General features: G+C 35.8%; 2 protein-coding genes across 4 annotated transcripts; both read right to left on the bottom strand.

The window, feature by feature from the left end:
* Positions 1-2,021: 2,021 nt before the first annotated feature.
* LOC117933141 (importin subunit beta-1) lies at positions 2,022-7,284 on the bottom strand. Of its 2 annotated transcripts, none has more exons than XM_034854537.1 (3): positions 7,168-7,284; positions 3,428-5,851; positions 2,022-3,328 (listed from the first exon to the last, which is right to left on the bottom strand). In XM_034854537.1, exons 2-3 carry the CDS (start codon positions 5,842-5,844, stop codon positions 3,130-3,132), a joined length of 2,616 nt encoding a protein of 871 aa, XP_034710428.1. In that variant the 5' UTR covers positions 5,845-5,851; positions 7,168-7,284; the 3' UTR covers positions 2,022-3,129. The 2 variants fall into 2 exon arrangements, with proteins under 2 accessions (XP_034710428.1, XP_034710429.1); XM_034854538.1 differs by lacking the exon at positions 7,168-7,284 and adding an exon at positions 7,058-7,151.
* Positions 7,285-9,087: 1,803 nt separating this feature from the next.
* LOC117932908 (trafficking protein particle complex subunit 1-like) lies at positions 9,088-12,693 on the bottom strand. 2 transcript variants are annotated; one of them, XM_034854225.1, is made up of 6 exons: positions 12,587-12,693; positions 11,550-11,854; positions 10,683-10,797; positions 10,420-10,538; positions 9,925-9,985; positions 9,088-9,826 (listed from the first exon to the last, which is right to left on the bottom strand). In XM_034854225.1, the coding sequence occupies exons 2-5, from the start codon at positions 11,771-11,773 to the stop codon at positions 9,934-9,936; spliced, it is 510 nt and encodes a 169-aa protein (XP_034710116.1). In that variant the 5' UTR covers positions 11,774-11,854; positions 12,587-12,693; the 3' UTR covers positions 9,088-9,826; positions 9,925-9,933. The 2 variants fall into 2 exon arrangements, with proteins under 2 accessions (XP_034710116.1, XP_034710115.1); XM_034854224.1 differs by having other exon boundaries at positions 9,088-9,415.
* Between the last annotated feature and the right edge of the window lie 611 nt (positions 12,694-13,304).

The raw sequence follows: 13,304 nt of genomic DNA, 5'->3' as shown, positions 1-13,304 counted from the left end.
GAGCCGCTGGACCAGTTTACATGCTTAGTCGATCAATTGGTCTATAGGGTTTTAAAATTAAAAAATATATATTTTTCAATTTATTTTGATTTGAGCCCATTCGATTATCATACAAGGGTTTACTTTTCATATAAAAAGGCATTTCCAAACATTAGAAATACCAAGCACCAAGTGAGATAATGAAAGAGACATGGTGCCCCATACATGATACACCAAAGATCCCAAAACCAAATGTTGAATATTTTTGAGCTTGGCTTTGAGGACCCTACGCTTCAAAAGGGTTTTTCATTTAAAGGGTCTTTTTTCAGTTTATCCTTAATTCTTTACCAGCCTAATTAGCCAAGCTATTCATATTTTTTCAACTTAAAGGACAATGGAGCATCATGCACACATTGTCAGCTCTTTGTTAAGGACTTAATTTTTTGGAACTAAACCTTGAACTTGGCATGAAAAACCTCTAATTCCTATACAATTTCTAACTTATACAACAAAAAAGAGGATTGCCCATTGAGTTAAAAGTTCTGATTGTTTGATGACGTTTTCAAAAACATTTTTTGAGAACAATTCTTAAAAACAACTAATTTTTAGGAACCAAATCATGCTTGAAAACTCAAATGTCAAAAACTCTCTATTTGCAGTTTCGTACAAAATTCTCAAGATATTCTCCATTTTTTTTAATTATTGCTCAAAACACCATACAAAAAATAATTGAATCACCTGAAAATTTTTCTCTAATTCCTTGTATAAACTGTATTTCCTTCTCTCATTCTTTGCACTAACTCTGTTTGTGTTCATAGCAGAATTCCAATGAAATTATTGGGGATAGGAACAAGATTGAAGTTAGGCTACATTGGCCCAAACTAAAACCAAATCATCATGGGGGTCCAAGTTTGATTCACTTGGAACCTCCTCCCAAGGTACATTGGAAGGCAAAGAAAAATATGGGTTCTGCTGGCCTTGGTCCCCCCTACCTACCATCAATGGAGGTGGGGCTCCAAATCACATCTTTCAGGCAGATTGACAATGAATTTTTCCTCCCTCTCTCTCTCTCTCTCTCTCTAATGGGAATTTGTATAGTTTATAGTTCCTTTCCTTGCACCCCTTAGAAGGGTAGTTGAGGATCCACACAGAACCCCATTTATGGAATAGCCTTTGAAAGACTAGGAACCAAAATAGTTTGGCAGTTTGGGTCTTACACGAGAATGTAACTACTATAAATGCTTGAATAGATGGATATAATTAATAAAAACCTAATCTAGCAAGCAATTGACTCCCATCACTGGACCAAAGTCCTTGTCTGCCATGGTCTTCAACTAATTTTCTCCTCGAGACACCATTCCCACCTGACTGTTCTAACTTGAATTTCTTCACAGCATAGTACTTTTTTTTTTCAACCAACACAACCCACTTATGTTTAAGCCAGCAGACACAACTAAGTGGGTGGGGAACACAACTAGTACCAGAATTGGCCACAGCTGATCCTCATACCACATCGTTGGGACCAAAAATGACAATAAGAACCATGCTTCCCACCCGCATAACAAATATGCTGCCCACAAAGATAACAAGTACTATTTTTGGTTTAAATCCTACAACCACCAAGAGAAAATAACTGCTATAATGCACAAACATAAAGGAGAATTATCCACAAAGATTAAGTACTATTTTGGGGAAAAATCCTACATCCACCAAGAGAAAATAACTCTTATGATGCACAAGCATAAAAGAGAATTATACCCAAAAACAAATAGAATCATATTGATTTTGATAGATGGCACTAAAACTAGAAGGGAGTAATAGACATACTCATTAACCCTAATCAGCAGAATATTCAGAGCATGAGAATAGTCCATGTGAATACAGAGTTTCAGACAAGTGAGGAGAATAACAGCTGCAACTGTCTTTATGTAGATAACATGGCCTTATGGATCTTGACAAAGATGGCAAATCTAGCATGGCCAGTGGGCACTGCCCCTCAAAGCTTCAAAATATAATAAAAACCTCATAAAGCCAAAATGCTATTGTCTCCTTCAACTAATAAAAATTTTCATTCAAATGGCATCATACAAAGGACATGGACAATGCCCAAATTCACAAAAATCCATAAAAGATAATATATCACTTGATCATGAAAAGATGAGGCAAGACTACAAATACACTGCCTCTCTCGACAAGTGAGACTCAAAATACTCTTTCCAGCCTCTTTCCATATGTCATCACAATTCGTGACATTTTTTCAATATACCACTCTCTACAGATGGAGATCATCAAAATACGATTACACATTCCCCAAATCACGATTTAAAAAACCTATACTTAAGAGGCAGGAAACATGGCAGCACACATGATTTCATGAATGCATGGTATTTAACATTTGACTTTAAAGAAACACCTACTGTAATAATTGTAAAAATAAAATATGACCGATGCAGGATGTAATGAGTATGTGGGTGATGAATCCCAACCCCACATAATGAGTATACACGAAAACAGTGAATGATATGAAATGCAACTTGACTATGACAAACAAGAGACTTCGATACAATGCAAGACACAAATTAGAAGAGAGAGGGGGGAGGTGTTGTTGGAACAAGAAAGAGAACTGGTTGAAGGAAGGAGAAAATGTGGAATATAGCACTGGGTTGATTTGACGTGCCTCGGACACTTTGAACCAATTTTCTGCAGTCATCCAATCCGATGGCACCACCATGGTGGCATTAAGTCTCAATGATATAGCGTGAATTGTGAGCTCATCAACAACAAGGGCCGACCAACAGCAACCAACTCAATCAGTCATGAGTTGTGCAATCTATTCAGCATACCACAGCCACCTCTACCTCCCTATCCCAATCTTCTGGCACCAATAATATACTTTTGATTTAAGGGAGGTCTTCCCCATTTCTTCAACGCCATCACTACCCACTTCCTCCATGACAAAAGATAGAAAAAAGGAAAAAAGAATCTGACCCCATGGTGCTGATGCAAGAGTTAGTGACAACTCGAAGACCGATACTTCTGTTGTCTGAAAATGGTGACGACCTGACATGTATGCAATCCCGGACCCAACTCAACACACCCGAATGCATGCAGGGACTTCTAAAAGGAAAACAATAGACCAAGGCAGCAGCCTCAAACAGAAATGGCACGACTAATGGCCAGCTTGGCCCACTCGGCAGATTCCTTAATCAAATGGTCTTCTGAGGACAAGCATTCATTTAAAAAGTCTTTGCTTGACAGAGATTGCTGAATCAAAGAACCTGCATTGCTGCCCAGTGTGTCCGCTAGATCCCCAAGAACTCCAATGGCAGTCTTCATCACCACATCATCCCTGCATGCAAATCAATAAGTCAGTTACCAAATCATCAAAAGAAGATATAATTTAAATCAAGAATCACAGGAACTAAAACAGGTCTTAGTAAGAACTCACATGTCTTTCTCCATGTATATGCTATCTAGAAACTGGAGAATGTGAGGTGCATAAGGAATCAAAAGCTGAGTTTTTGGAGAGTTCTTAAAGCCTTGAAAGATGCCAGAATATGCCTCCAATATCCCATTTCTCAGAAGATTGGTGTACTCTGTCATTTCATCATCAGCACCTGCCGTGTGAGACGATAACTCTGCAGCACTCTGGAGCATGGGCATTGCATACATCAAGTATTTCTCAAAATTCTCGCCTATTGCCAATGCTATGTCACCAAAGCACGAGAAGATGGGGGGCTTCACAGATCTGTGCAACTGGTTGCTTGACAAGTCCTTTAGTAGCAATGTCATAATCCCATCACAGTAAGGCAGGATCTTATCCTCCAATGCCCTACATATATCCCCGACTACGCCGACGGTGACAGCACAAACTTGGTACTCCTCAAAATTTTGAAGACCCATTTCCAAATACTTATAAAACTCAGGCATGTATTTTGCAAAATCTGGCCCTGTTGCATAGGCAAGTGCCCCAATAGCAAGCATCGCCTCCTCATGCACAGTTGCACTTCTACAAGCAAAAACCCTCAAGAAGAGACCCATTATCTGGTCTGCATACTGCATGAAGACATATTTAGTTGGCTCTGATGATCCTAGCTTCTGAATGATAACCTGCAAGCACCCACAGAGCAGGCCTTGTAATTCATTTTGCTTTTCTCTTTCATCAGATGAAAGCTTCTGAGCCTCAAGTGTCTGATGAAGTTCCATCATAATGACAGGAACAAGTTGCAGCACCATGGGAGCTGTTTCATCAGTTGAACATCTCACCACTTCATTCAATGTTTCGTATGCAGAAGTCCTTAATCGTGACTCTCCAGCATCTTTTCTGTGGGTGACAGTGAGAAGGGATTGAACAATTTCCTGGAAAAATGGAGTTAGGGGAGATGCTGAACCCACATCCTCATACCCTTGGGCAAGAAAATAGAGAGCACCACAAGCCTTCTCAGCAACATTTGGAACATCCTTCATGCTCAGAAGCAGAACTGTGATAATCTGCTGACAGTTTGCATGAGTAATTATAGGTGTCTCCATTGTTGAACCATGAAGAAATTCAAATATTCGTCCAAGAGTCCAAGCTGTTGTGTCCTTAACATGATTATTTGGGTCCTTTGTTAAGGCACTAAGCATGAAATTCAAAGCAACATTAACAATGGGAGCCAGCTTGTCGGGGGAAGGACCCTCTAAGATGGAACCAAATGCATATGTGGCTGCCTCTCTCTGCCTCCAATCTGGTTTTGTAATGTTCTCTTCAATGAATGGCATAACAAGTGGGACAATATCATCTCCAACTGTTCGAGCAACCAAACCTAGGCATGTTCCACCAGCCATTGCAAGATTCCAAGCCCCTTCATCCTGATCCTGATCCTCCTCTTGTTTGAGAAGAGTCTCCAACAACATAGGGACAAGAGCTGGAAGTGCTTGTTTGATAAAATAGAAGCAAGGAATATCCGAATCACCAGAGAAATCACCCCCGTATTCTTCTAGGATATCTATCTCCTCATCACAGATAGAGCTCCAGAACTCAATGGCTTGAAGAGCAACAGGTTCCTCATCTTCCCTAACAGCCTTTGCTGTGATGTTAAAGATGTCCTGGATGTAAGGAGCCAATTTCTCATAATAAGTCGAAGAAATAGAAACCAAGCACTCAAAAGCAGCCTGCCGAATCTTGACTTCAGGAGACAGAGTTGCTTCACAGACAACTCTCATGATATAATCACGCTCCATATCATTGGTAAAGTTTGCCTGAGCAAAGCCAAGAGCATTATACAGTGCACGGGTAGCAGCAAGCCTAACATCATTGTTCCCTTCAGATGAATTCATACCCTGAACAACGGCTGTGAGTATTTTATTTACTTGATCTTGGTCGACAACATCTGGGGAGACTTCCTCACACAAATACCCAAGAGTCTCTAACGTGGCTTGCTTAACATGAGATGGAAGCTGGTGAATATTTGACAACAGTGACCCAATCAGCTCAGGCCACTGTTTCTGAGGCAGCTCAATGCCTGCAATCTTCGCAATTACTTGTGAAGCAGTTGACCGGGCATCAGGGACAGGAGATGAGAGGGTCTGCAACAAGCAGGTCTTGATCTGGGTCTTTACAGCAGCATCCAAAGACAACCATCTTTGGACAAGCTCAAATTTCCTATGTTGCTCCTTGGCATCCAATGCATTCTTAAGAATCAAGCCTGCTAATTTACGGCTATCAACAGGCTTTTCATCATTAGCTAGTTCTCCAGAAAGAGATAGCAGGAAACTTGGAAGATTTTGGTCCTGGAACTGTTTTAAACTCTCTTCTGCATGTTTCCGAATGTTTCCATCGACTGCTTGTGCATTCAAAAGCACTTGAGTGACTTCCATTGCCATATTATACCTGAAAGTATCACATATTCAATTAACTATAACTACATAACTCCAGAAGCAAGATGGTAGGTTGCAAAAATCAATTACTTTTTTACCCCACATTGCATATTCAATAAAGAACCGAAAATATTGAGGAGGAAATAAGTCAAGTTCAGAAACCAAGACAAAACTAAACATGACTTGGTCGAGGTATTTTTTTCCCAAACAAAACTCCATGAAAGAGAGGTTTCAAAATTGTGCTTTCTGCTCGTCCTTGGTTTTTCCAGCAACCAAACAGAGAACAAACCTAATTAGGGTTTTCATAATGCCTCAGTGCACAAAATGATCTAAAACACCAATCCCAACAAATCCAAACAAGTGTTGTGACGAGATTAGTAATCGAACTACTTGTCATAATACAAACATGACATAGAAAAGAGTTCATGGAATGAAAATCTTATATTTTCAAACAAATACTAAATTATGTATCCAGATCAATCAAGCTATTTCTATGGTTATTGCCTGAATAAAAATAAATCAATACACATTAAATAAATAATCACTGTAACAGAATTGGGCAATTTAGTAAACACCTAGGTCTATCACTAAGGAAATCCATACCTCCCCAACACATTAACACTGCAAAATTCCAACTTTCTTAACCAAACAACTGCAGATTTTACTTAGATCGCCAAACTTAAGTTAAATTCACAGAAAAATAACTGAACTATTCAAAAGAAATAAATAAGTATAATTACAGTACTACATCAATACTAATATAGAATTGGCTTTTCCAGTGAAGCCCCAATTGATCCATCAAAAACCCCAACCTCAACCAAACGAATCTATGCCCAACCGAACCATGTCAAATTAAATTCACCATCTCAACCAATAAATTTCAACAAACATAACAACAGCGACAGATCGAATCAGATTTCACATTCCAATTAACCCAAAACCCAAAACCCAAAACCAATCCTTTACTAAGCCAATGATTTACAAAATACAAAATAAAAAATGGAACACCAAGAAAAATTAGAAGCAAATACAGATCAAATATCGAGTTCCTAACCAAAATCGAACAAACTCGGACCAATCAGATCAGTAAAACAGATAACTTAAACAACACAAAAAACACAACCCATTTCCGAACAACGCTGATTCAAAGAAAACCCCAAAAAAATAACACCATGTACAGATCAAAGACTGAGTATTGAAGCCAAAATTGAAGAAATACCGAACGAATCAGATCAGCAGACCCGAGATCGAACACCCGAATCAGTCCATAAGAACCCTAATTTTGACACCAATAGAGAGTGGGATTGACATAGGTGGCGATGAAATTACCTGGGAACCACGGCTATGCTGCAGTCACGGATCGTGAAGAGAGCAAAACGGCGCTGAGAAACCCTAGGAGAGAGAAAGCGAAGAGAGAGAAAAAGAGAAGAAGACGCGAATGTAGAGCTGGACTCAAATTACAAATCTATATCTATTATTTTTTCTTTTTATTATTTTTATGGTTTTTATTCGATGCTACGCGGAATTCTATTGTTCTTTTACACCGAGCATCAAGGCCATTGATCTATGACCTCAGGAAGTTGTGGTTGGCGGTGGAGGAAACGCCAAACTGTTGGACGGCTGCAGTTATGAGTTTGTTGCGTTAAGGTGTGGCTCGTGTGGAGATTGTGGGTTCGCATGAGCAAATCGGAGCGGTTAATTTGTGGGCCCCGTTGGTACAGGTAGATAATCATACTTGTACGGCCATGATGGATCCAGGTCAACACATCGTGGGCTGTGATTGTTCGTTGGACTTTACTTGTAAAGTCGTGTTTTCGGGGAAGTTTTTTTACAGTTGGTACATTTACCTAGTGATTAGGAAAATCAGGCAATACATTTATGACAGGTGGCGCTACATTAGCCGCTGAACAATTCCATTACAACACTTCGTTATCAACTCAAATTATTTGTCATAGCTTTTAACTTTTCTTTATTCAGTTCTAAACCAAAAGTTATGGTACTAGTACTATTTTCACTAGGGATTTTATATTATATTTTTAAAAATAATTAAAAATATGATATATCATTTTCATCAAAATAAGACTAAAACTGTTTTTTATATTTTTTTTTTCTTAGCTTACGAACAAATTTTGCTTTTAAAAATAATTAATAGCAATTGATATTAAAACCTATTTCCAAACAAACCCTTAGAAACTCAAATTTTTTTGTATAAGAGAATTTATATTTCATATTAAATTAATATTATTTTTTTTGTTTTTAAAAACAAAAAGTATAGCCCTGCAAACCTAAATTATTAAAAATATACTAAGCATTTTTTAAATATTGTTTAGTAAACATAAATAGAATAGCAATGCTTTAATTATTTGAGAAACATATTTTATAAAATTATTTTTAATAAATTTCTATTAGCATTGATTGGAAATTATTTTCTAACTTAAAAAAAAAATATCTCAGATGCTTTTTTTTTGTAAAAAAATAAAAATAAAATTGTTTTAAACTGGGCTATACTTGTGGGAGATAAATGCCTCTCCCACATGAATTCTTGTTAAATAAATAATAAATAAAAACCCATAGATTATATTTCACTTTAAAAAATTTACAAAAAAATATATAAAAAAAAAAAAAAAGTAGAAAGAGAGAAAAAAAGGAAAAAATATAAAAAATATATTAAAAATCTATAAATTATTTTTATATACTACTTTAAACTTATTTTATTTATTTTAACTAATGTAAAAATTAAATAATTTAAAAATATATAAAATTTTAACTAATTTTAATTATATTTATTTATTTTTAAATATTTTTCATAAGACAATCAAATATAAAAAAAAATCAATTTTTTTTTACATTTTTTTTTCTTAGTATTTTTTGGAACCAAACATAACCATAAATTTTCAAATAAAATAAAATAAAATTTTCAATTCAATTTATGAGTAATAAATATTTTAAACTCATAAAAACCATTTATGAGTAACGATTTTAATTATTTTTTACTTTATTCTTGAGGATGGTATGATCATATTAGGATTTTATAATACATACAAAAACTATGTTCGGAAAAATATCATTAAAAAAAATTAAAATTAATAAATTATTTTTAATTTTTATATCTCACTTCGTACTCATTTACTTATTTTAACTTTTATATATATAAATAAGCCCACTTGAGAGCAGGTTCGGGGGGATGACCTCTCCCCGCCCGTCCCATTACCATCTCAACTTCTCAACTATAACGGTAGAGCTTGACAATGAAGAAGTGGAAGTTTAAAGGTTCGAAAAGAGAGAGTAGTAGAGATTCTGACAAAAGTTCAATTAAGAACACAAGTTTGAAACTGTTACAATACCTATGATTAAAATGCAGGAACCCATGAATCTGAATCTGAATCAGAATCGGAATCTGATATTGCTACTGACTCCAATCCTAAAATGGTCTGATTCTGTTCATGTTGGCTTGGCTTCTAATTGGGAAATCCTTGATCATCACTTTGGGTTGGATTCATGCTCTAGGGGTTCTTACTGTGCCTGGTTCCATTACAATCAATGGAGGGTGGTTGTTGATTTTGAAGGTTTCTCTGGCCTGCATCAGGGTTAGAAGACAAGCAAAATCAGAGTTGGAACTTGGAACATGCCAGCAAACCAGATGCTTACCACCATTGGATCCAGGGAGAGCATATTGAACCTCCCATTCAATTACTACCTCGACTCTGTTAAGGTGTTTGATATGTGGAAATAGGAATGGAAATAAAATGAGAATGAAGGTGAATCATAATACAAGGAATCAAAATCCTAATGAGTGTGATTTGACTTTCATAACAATTAATTCATTTATCCCCGTTCCCGTTTTAAAAACAATCGAAATGCATTAGTGAATGGAAAATGGAATTGATTTCTTGTCTCGATTCTCTATTCCAATGTTCCAAACATGGCATAAATTGCAGCTGGTAATGTAATGCACGCAATTCTCTTCGCCTACCACCAAACCAGCAACCTATATTTCGCCCCAAAATAATTTTCTCAGCAACACTACTTATAATTGACTCTTTTGAAAGAAATAGCTTTCATAAGAAATTGGTAGTTAAACGCTACCTTGTGATACTACCCAAGACCTCGGACATATTGGTCAAGAGTCATATTGAATAGCTCAGACCTGCACAAAGCAATTACAGGTGTAGCTGGTAAGAATTTGATTGTTGTTGCAGTTAAGATACTTTAAAGAACCTAGAAGAGAAACTAGTTCAGAAAAGTAAGATCTGGTTATTAATCCTAGCAAAAGAAGTATGATAAGAAATGTGCCGACCTTTGTAACATGCATTTCAATTTATTTTAACCTCTTTAACAAAAAAAAAAAAAAAAGGGGTGATAAAGGTGTCAACATCCAACTATGATGGGTCAAACACCAAGTCATAGCTGACACTCATTCGAGTCTTGTCTTTGGATACATGTGAGACTCACCTTGGATATTTCCCAAAGGAAATCTCCAGTGTCACATTGCGTGGGCACGGTTTCTATTTATGATAGCCACAGGCCAAAATCCTCAGCCTATGTATATGAGTTCAAAACTATAATACGTTGATTTGGTACCTGATTGGCATTCCTGGAGAATAGAGCGGATTCTTGACAACATATTCAACATACAAGTTGTAAATGTACTTTAGGGATTCCCGTAGATCACCAGTCCTAGGATGAGTGACCAAGATAATCTGCAAAAAAAGATATATGCAGTGTGTCACGACAACCGATATTAAGGTTTCCTACGCTCAAAATAATTAAACCAACACATATTTACATGCATCACTAATAAATTAAAAAAAGAAAAAATCCATAGCAAGAATATTTTAACTAACCTTAATCCCAGATGGACTTTCCATGAAACTTAGTTTGTATGTATTAGTACGAAAGCTATGAAATGAACACCCCTGACCAGTTAACTGAGGTACCCCAAGGTTTCCCTTCTCCACACTACCAAAAAAAAAAAAAAATTAGGAACAGAAGACAACCCTATATGCACAATCAATAACTTATACATCATCAAGAACAATGGAAGACATTGTTAGGCACTAAATGAAGTGCCCCGGGGTTCAACAGGCTTAATATTGGAACAATGTAAGAGTTTGGGAACTCTAACAAGTGACTTATCTAGAAAGTAGAAACTATATATTGAATTCAATCAATAAATATTGTTCAATCTAAAAGGGAATGAAAATTCACATTACGAAACATTGATTCAATAATTAAAGAAGTATTAGTACTGATAATGAGGAAGAAACATTCGATTTTCTACAAACAGTATCCAACATGAGTTCATCATGTTTCTCACCATGGTTAGATTTTAACCTAAGCTCCTTCAGCATAAAACCATTTTACAAATTTCAAAAAAAGAAAAAAGATATTCATGAGCATGTTTACTCCTCGTGCTTAGAAATACCAGAAGCTGTATCTCAGTCATTTCATAGAAGGTGGTCCTAGAGACTTCATGAGCAATAGATAGGGAGTTCAACCCAACTGTTTGGGATTGACTGAGAACTGGGTATGTTTTTTCATTACATGATGTTCTGACTGTCTGAGTTTGTAGTCACATTTGAGTTTATATATACATCATAATTCTATTAAAAAGGATGAACTTATGCTTTCAAAAACCGTTCATTTTGAAAATGCTCAAACACTTTAAAAACAGTTTCAGTTTGAAGTGAAGATTAGAGAAGAAAATATACCTAGTGGGATCCATCTTAGCTGTTAAGGACTTAAGAGAGAAAAGCAGACCAAACATGAGCTTGTGGTCTTGTTGGGCATTCAGAGTCCTAAGGGAGCGATTCCATTCTCTGTAAAGCAAGCACACCCCGTTCTTATTGAACACATACATCATGTGGGCATTGTTTCCAGATGCCGTTGGTGGTGGAGGCAATGGGCTGATGTCCGACCCTCCAAAAAACTGCATTTTTCTTGATTGATGAATTCACCCAGATGAACGGCTAAAAAGGTATCTGAATTCAGAGGGAACGCCAAATTTTAGGAGTTCCTGCAACACAGAAAATCCGTAATTCAATCCCATGATTAATTTTAGGTTAATTGATTTATATAACAAATATATTTTATATTTTCTGCATAATAAAAAAAGCCCTAGCATTTTGATGCAGACAAAAATAAGGAAAGGAAAAAAGAAAAGTTCAAAATCTACAGGTTCACCCAAATACTCTTAGGTACAGTTGAGTGGAGATTCTGCTTGTCTCCTAACAAAAATAGTGGAAAATCTGACATTTTAAATTTTCATTGCTTTCAATTTTCCTTCATTTTCTCAGCAAACAAACAAGCACTTTGGAATAAACAAAAAAGAACCATAACAGAGACCAAAGACAGTTTCGAGCAAAAAACCAACAAAACACAACCCATTTCTGAACAACGTCGATTAGCAGAAGCAACGAAAGACCACAAAAATTAGCAGGAAAATAGATCAAAAAAACAAGTTCGCAAGAAAAACAAAAAAAAATCAGATCAGATCAGTAGAACAAATTAGTCAAACAAACCAACGAAACACAACCCATTTCTGAACACCAATGAATTCCAAAAACAACGAAAACCCATAAAAATGACCACCAAATGCAGATCAAAAATAAAGTACTGAAAGCAAAATTGAGGAAATACAGAGCACATAAGATCAGCAGACCCGAATCGAACACACGAATCATTCCAAAAAGAACCTAATTTCGACACCAATTGCGAGTGGGATTAAGAAGGGTGGCGATAAAATCACCTGGAAATCGCGATCCCGGTGTAGTCACCAATCAGAGGAGCCAAATGGTCAGGAGAAACCCAAGAGAGAGGGTGAAGAATAAGACGAGAATTTCGAATTTACACCCATTAATTTTATTTTATTTTTACGGGTTTTATTCGGTGTTTCATGTGATAAATCATAATTATTATGATTATCTGCATAATAAATCATAGCCGTTGGCTTTGATCACGAGTCTTTGCGATTGCAACTTGGAATTGGACTGCTATGGTTATGAATAAAAATAAATTTCACCTTATTTATTTATTGGTTATTGATAAATTTTGGTCCAAATATTTTTTTTTAAATTAATTATTAAAACCATTAATAGAATTTTGTAAATTAAACAAAGTGAAAAAACTTGAAAATTTTAATTCTTAATATTTGTTTCTAAAATTTTCCTATAATATGCAATTTTAATAACGTTCTTATAAATTAATCGTACCAAACAATTTATGTTTCTAATAAGGGCTATTAAAAATTGTTTTATAAAAACATTGTCATGCAAATCTTACCAAAACAAAATTTAACATGAACTAAGTTTTGTAGAACTCGTTCCCAAAACATACCCTTTTCAAGAACAAATTTTAATTTAATTTGTAAGTGTTGTCTTTTACTGACCTTCGTTCAAAATAAACCCTCATTCAAAATAAATAAATAAAATGATTTTTATTTTTAAATCCTCAATCAAAATTTTATT

The sequence above is a fragment of the Vitis riparia genome, chromosome 16 (genome assembly GCF_004353265.1).
Source record: "Vitis riparia cultivar Riparia Gloire de Montpellier isolate 1030 chromosome 16, EGFV_Vit.rip_1.0, whole genome shotgun sequence".
Classification (NCBI taxonomy): Eukaryota; Viridiplantae; Streptophyta; class Magnoliopsida; order Vitales; family Vitaceae; genus Vitis; species Vitis riparia.
The sequence above is the reverse complement of the archived record's forward strand: the minus strand, read 5'-3'. Positions and strand labels throughout refer to the sequence as shown.